General features: G+C 33.8%; 1 protein-coding gene across 1 annotated transcript; it reads left to right on the plus strand.

Annotated features, from left to right (window-relative positions):
- Window positions 1-3425: 3425 nt before the first annotated feature.
- Window positions 3426-4367, plus strand: LOC105309155 (olfactory receptor 4Q2-like). Its single transcript, XM_011385251.1, is given in 3 exon segments — window positions 3426-3969; window positions 3972-4168; window positions 4170-4367. Coding segments are annotated over 3 exon segments (939 nt in total).
- Window positions 4368-5912: the final 1545 nt, after the last annotated feature.

Genomic DNA, 5912 nt, shown 5'->3' on the forward strand with positions numbered 1-5912 from the left:
CACTCAGTTGATTTCAATAGATAAATCATTCAGACAGAAAATGAACGACAACAAAAATAAGATCCTTCAATTATACATTAGATGGATTTAACTGATATTTTTAGAACGTTTCATCCCAAGCTCTTTTCAAATGCACATGGAACATTTTCCAGGATACACTGCAAGTTAGGCTACAAAACAAGTCTCAATAAATTCAAGAAGATTGAAATCATATCAGACATCTTCAATAACAATGGTACGTACAAAATGAGAAATCAATTACAAGAAGAAAGAAAAACACACAAACAAATGGAGGCAAAATAACACGCTACTAAACAGTGAATGAGTTAACAATGAGATCAAGAAAGAAATCAAGATACCTTGAAACAATTGAAAATTAAAACACAACGACTGAAACTCTACAGGACACAGCCAAACTGGTTTGAAGAGAGAAATCCATAGCAATACAGCCCTACCTAAAGAAACAAGAAATTTCTCAAATAAACAATCTAACCTTATATCTAAAGGAAATAGAAAAAGAAAAACAAAGCCCAAACTGAGTAGAAGGAAGGAAATAATAAAGATCAAAGTGGAAATAAATGAAATAGAGTCTAAAAGAATAGAAAAGATTGATGAAACCAAGAGCTGGTTCTTTGAAAAGATAAAATTGATAAACATCAAAAAGAAAAGAGAGAGGACCCAAATAAAATCAGAAATTAAGCAAAAGTGACAACCAACACCACAGAAATATAAATGATTATAATGAAATACTACGAATTTGAACAACCTGGAAGAAATAGATAAATTCCTAGAAATATAAAATCTTACAAGATTACATCAAGTAAAAACAGAAAATCTAAACAGACTAGTAACTACTAACAAAATTGAATCAACAATCAGAAAATTCCCAACAAATAAAAGTCATGGACTGATGGCTTCACAGGCATATTTTACCAAACATTCAAAAAATTTAATATCTATCCTTCTCAAACTATTCCAAAAAATTCCAGAGGAGGAAAAGCTCTCAAACTCATTTTACAAGGCCTGATTTCAAACCCAGACAAAGATATTATGAAAAAAATATCGTAAGCCAATATCCCTAATGAACATAGATGCAAAAATCCTTTCTACTTATATTCAACATATTCAACACAGTAATCAGACAAGTAGAAAAATAAACATCTAAATTGGATGTAACCAGGGGCTTCCATTTAATTTATTTATCTTCTGGTTCTTTTGTGTCTAGAATGGTTGTATAGTTTTAGAGTGCCAGCTGTCTATGACTGCAGAACCTGAGAATCTACACTCTATAGGTAGAAGGTATGTAATATGACTTAAGACCTATTATACTGAAAGCCTTTATGCTCCTGTTATCTGTGCCCATTTTGGGGATCAGTATTTAATGGTAATTGTGTTATTTTTCAGTACAATATTATATCAATTATGAGTAGCTAAAGTTAATAATGTTTGCCTCTTGGTGTTGGGAGAATAATTATTTTCTTCATATTTTTCATGTTTCCAAATTTTAGCAATAAGCATTCATTGTTTTTGTAATCAGAAAAAATTAAAATATAAAAAATTAAATAAATAGTGAAATATTTTTTGCAAAACAAATCCATTGTTAAAAACTTGCTTTTATTAAATCTGAGGCTATTATTATGCATAGACAACTATTACTTTAAAAAAAAATTCCATGGATTATAACTAGAGGAAATTTTTACCTGAAGTTTAGTAGCTATAAACAAGTAATAAATAAGTTTCAGAAAAAGAATGAATTTCAAATATTAATTTTTTCTATAAAAATAAAATACTAAGTCATAAGACCAATAGATATGCATTACTACATAAATTCACAAAACAGTTTGTAAACTTATCATAAATATAATTGAGTTCATTATAAAAAATTAGAAACTATCAATAAGTAGAAGAAAACCCCGACTGAAATTATATTTATAAATATTTCATTGTCTTTACCTTTACTTTAGTTATCGTTTAACTTTTCTGTGTATATACATTTTGTTATATATTAAATATACTTTTGTGCCTTCTTCCTCTTTATTATCTAACCATTTTCTCAGGTTAATGAATGTTTTTGCAAACATCATTTCAATAATATTTAAAATAATATTTAAATTTTGAGGTTTTCTTCATATTATTTCTTAATATTTTCAATTGTTAGTAAGCATGTAATTCATATAGTATTTCTATTTACATAATTGCATTAAGAAGTATATAATTTTGCTTGTTTTATTTAAACTATGTTTTATTTAGTTTAATATTAATTTTTTTCAAACTTTTATTTTTGTTGCATTGCCTAAATGAAGATATTCACTTCATAATTTAGAGAAAGTATAAACTGTGATAAGATAAAGAAATTTACCAAAATCTAAACTTTAAATTATCATGTCTAACTTCATCGAAATTTGCTCTGTGCTCAGAAATGTAGAATTTGAGTCGATAGCACCTGTTGTGAGTCCCCCGTCCTCAAAGAACCATATCACTCATTTGATCTTATGCAGTAGCACCTTCTAGCCATTGCTCAACACAACACACACACACACATGCATACACACACACACACACACACACCCTAAATTGTTAATTCTCTTATCTCAGAGAAATAATTTTCTTTTACCCAATTGGATAGGATACTCAAAAGAACGAGTCACCTGAAAATATGACTAACCATTTTACAATTCCGTATAGATCATTAAAAGCATAATCTGTACCCATATGTCCACAGCTATGACTTATGATGAGAAATGTGTTATAGACAATAATAAGTCGGACAGAAATTATTATAGACAATAATGAGCTGGACAGGCATTCAGGAAACTTAGGTAAGGATCAATGAACTAGCAATTAGCCCTAAGTGAACTCTGATCCTTCCTCCAGTCATTTGCACAAGGCAGTGACCCAGAGAATTGTCTTGATAGAAAAGGGCACAGGGTTATTACAGCAGCCTAAACATCTGCAGAGTGTAATGTCCTGTCTCAAAGAAAAACTTTACAGACTCTAGAGCCTATTCGATGGAATCTTGAATTCTACCTTTGAGTTTTCTTTCCCTAGTATCTCAGGGAAATGTAATATATGTTTTGAGACTGAATGTAAAAAAATAAATAAATAAAAATAACGAGAGAAGGCAAATACTGACTGATGGAAGAGAGAGATGAATGAAGTTGAAGTTAAACATCCAGGACCAGATGATTCATGCTCCAAAAAATCTTGGCTACTTCATCATTGTCTCAAAGTTGAAGCTTTGGGGAGAATATATATTTATATCAGCTAAGGAGAAAGTAATTTTTTACAGCTAATCGATCAGGTTGTATCTTAGAGAAAAATATCTCTAAATTGGAATATTCTTGCATTTGATGTAAAATATATCATCCATTTTTGTTACTAATGCCCTGTATTTAATGTCTGTGATCTAGGTGGACACAGGTCAAATGGATGAAAACCAAACAGAAGTGGTGAGAGAATTTGCCTTGGCAGTTTTCTCACTGACACCCTCTATTGAAGCAGGGCTACTTGTACTATTTCTATTCATCTACATGGCCACTTGAGTAGGCAATGCCCTCATCATGGTCAGAGTGGCCACTGATAACTATCTGAATTCATCACCCATGTATTTTCTTCTTCGCAATCTCTCTTTCCTAGACCTTTGGTTTTCAACAGTAACTAGCCCTAAGCTTCTAGCTGACTTTCTTGATAATAAAAAGCTCATTCTTTATGACCAGTGCATTGTGCAGCTCTTCTTCTTGTATTTTGTAGGGACAGCTGAAATGTTCCTGCTCATGGTGAGGGCCTATGATCGTTATGTTGCAATTTGTCGCCCCCTGCACTATACCACTATCATGAGTCAAAAATTATGCTGTGTGTTGATAGCTGCCTCCTGGATGGGAGAATTTGTGCACTTTACTGTTCTGACAAGTCTCACTATTCATTTACCCTTTTGTGGGCCAAATCAAGTGGACAACTTCTTTTGTGATGTTCCCCTGTCATCAAACTTGCCTGTGCAGACACGTTTGTCATTGAATTGCTAATGGTATCTAACAATGGGTTGATCTCTACCAGCTTCTTTGTGGTGTTAGTTTCTTCTTATACCACTATCCTCATCAAGATTCGCTCCAAAGAGGGAAGGCAAAAAACGCTCTCCACCTGTGGCTCCCACCTCATGGTGGTAACATTCTTTTTTTGGACCCTGTATTTTCATGTATGCTCATCCCTTCTTCACTTCTTCTGTGGACAAGATGGTGTCTGTACTCTACAATGTTATTACCTCCATGATGAATCCCTTCATCTATACACTTTGGAACAAAGAGGTCAAGTCAGCCATGCAGAAGCTGTGGAGTGGGAGTAGACTTACTTGGAAAAAGCAGAAAACATAAGAAGTTGAAGTGAGTTTTTGAGACCAGAAAATCTGATGTCAAAATAATTACTTTTTCACTAATGAGTTAGGAGATGACAGCCTAGTTGTTTCATTCCCTTCCTTTAAAACATAATACTTCTATTTACGGCTTTATAATTAAATTAAATTAAATTCAGAAAGACTTTTCTCAAACTGAATTGTTTTGTCTTCTGCTTCTTTTTCTTCCCTGAAACAAACCTGTTTCTGTTTTTTTTTTTTTTTGTGGGGAGAGCAGGGTAATCAATTTGTGTTCTTCCATTCTATTCATTCATTTGATCAAAATTTTTCCACTCATTCTTACTATTTGGTTTGCTATTACATACTGGTACAAATCACTCTTTCTGAACTCTCGCCACTTTCATATCCACCTTGCCACAGTTTTTACTTTCTTCTTGATTTTAACTTGTTCTAACTAGATGTCTTTAAAAAAATTGAGTAAAATATTTTTGTGTCTTTTTTACCCTCACAAAATATTTAAAGAGCTATCACTTAGATGAGTTAGAGTGAATTACATTTATATGACTGTACAACAAACTAGTTACTTGGCTTCATCACTTCACCACATTGTCATAAAGCAGTGTAATTGAGGGAGCAATTGACTAATAATGTGAGTTCAAATACCTCTCTGAGTTACAAGCCAAGTGAATCTGAACAAATCATTTAAATTGTTAAAGTCCTGATTTCCTTATCTGCAGCACGTATAGAATGATGACTCTCAGTGCTCTTGTGAGGGCTAAATATGGCAATAGAATATGCCTAGTTTGGTGCCAGGCTCATAACAGGGCTTGACTATTATTTATTCATTAAAGTTGATTTATTCAATGACAGAAAGATATAGATGGTGAAATTCTAAACTGGTTGATTTGCTTTAATGAAACAACAGTACGAGCTAATGTAACTAGTTTGTGGAGGATATTAGAAAGTACACAGAAATGAATCATGACATTTTCACCTTTATCAGTTAAAGGCAAAATACAGTTTATATTCTGTCACTATTATCATCAAAAAACCAGTCATTGAATTTGGTTACCCTCAGAGTTCTATTAAAACTAAGTCAGGATCTTTGGAAACAAGGTGGAGTGAGAGACGACTTCAGATCTCTCCCCTTGAAACAACAATAAGCCGAACACCTAAAACTCAACAAAAAACACCCAAACTCCACACCAGCAAGTCTGAGCATGGGATCTGTGCATAAGAGCTACTACAGGTCAGAATCCCAAGTGTTGAGTGGTTGACTGGGAGTTATAAAGAAGCTGCCTCTGGCAGCCGCCAGAACTCCCTGAAGGAGGAAGGAGAGGGGAGAAGGAGCAGGGAGTTCCTGCGGTGAGTTCCCTAAACATTCCTGTCTGGGATAGCTGTGAGCTCCCTGTGGCCAGCTGGCTGCAGAGCCCAGTTTTCAAGGCAGAAAGCACAGAATCAGGACAAAACCGCAGAGGAACAACAGCTGATTTTTGTCCGCCAGGGTTGCAAAACCGAAGCTGAGCCACAGCCCCCAAAGCCTAACCCATGGTCCTTCCCCCAATAC

This window comes from Pteropus vampyrus, unplaced genomic scaffold, assembly GCF_000151845.1.
Source record: "Pteropus vampyrus isolate Shadow unplaced genomic scaffold, Pvam_2.0 Scaffold677, whole genome shotgun sequence".
Lineage (NCBI taxonomy): Eukaryota > Metazoa > Chordata > Mammalia > Chiroptera > Pteropodidae > Pteropus > Pteropus vampyrus.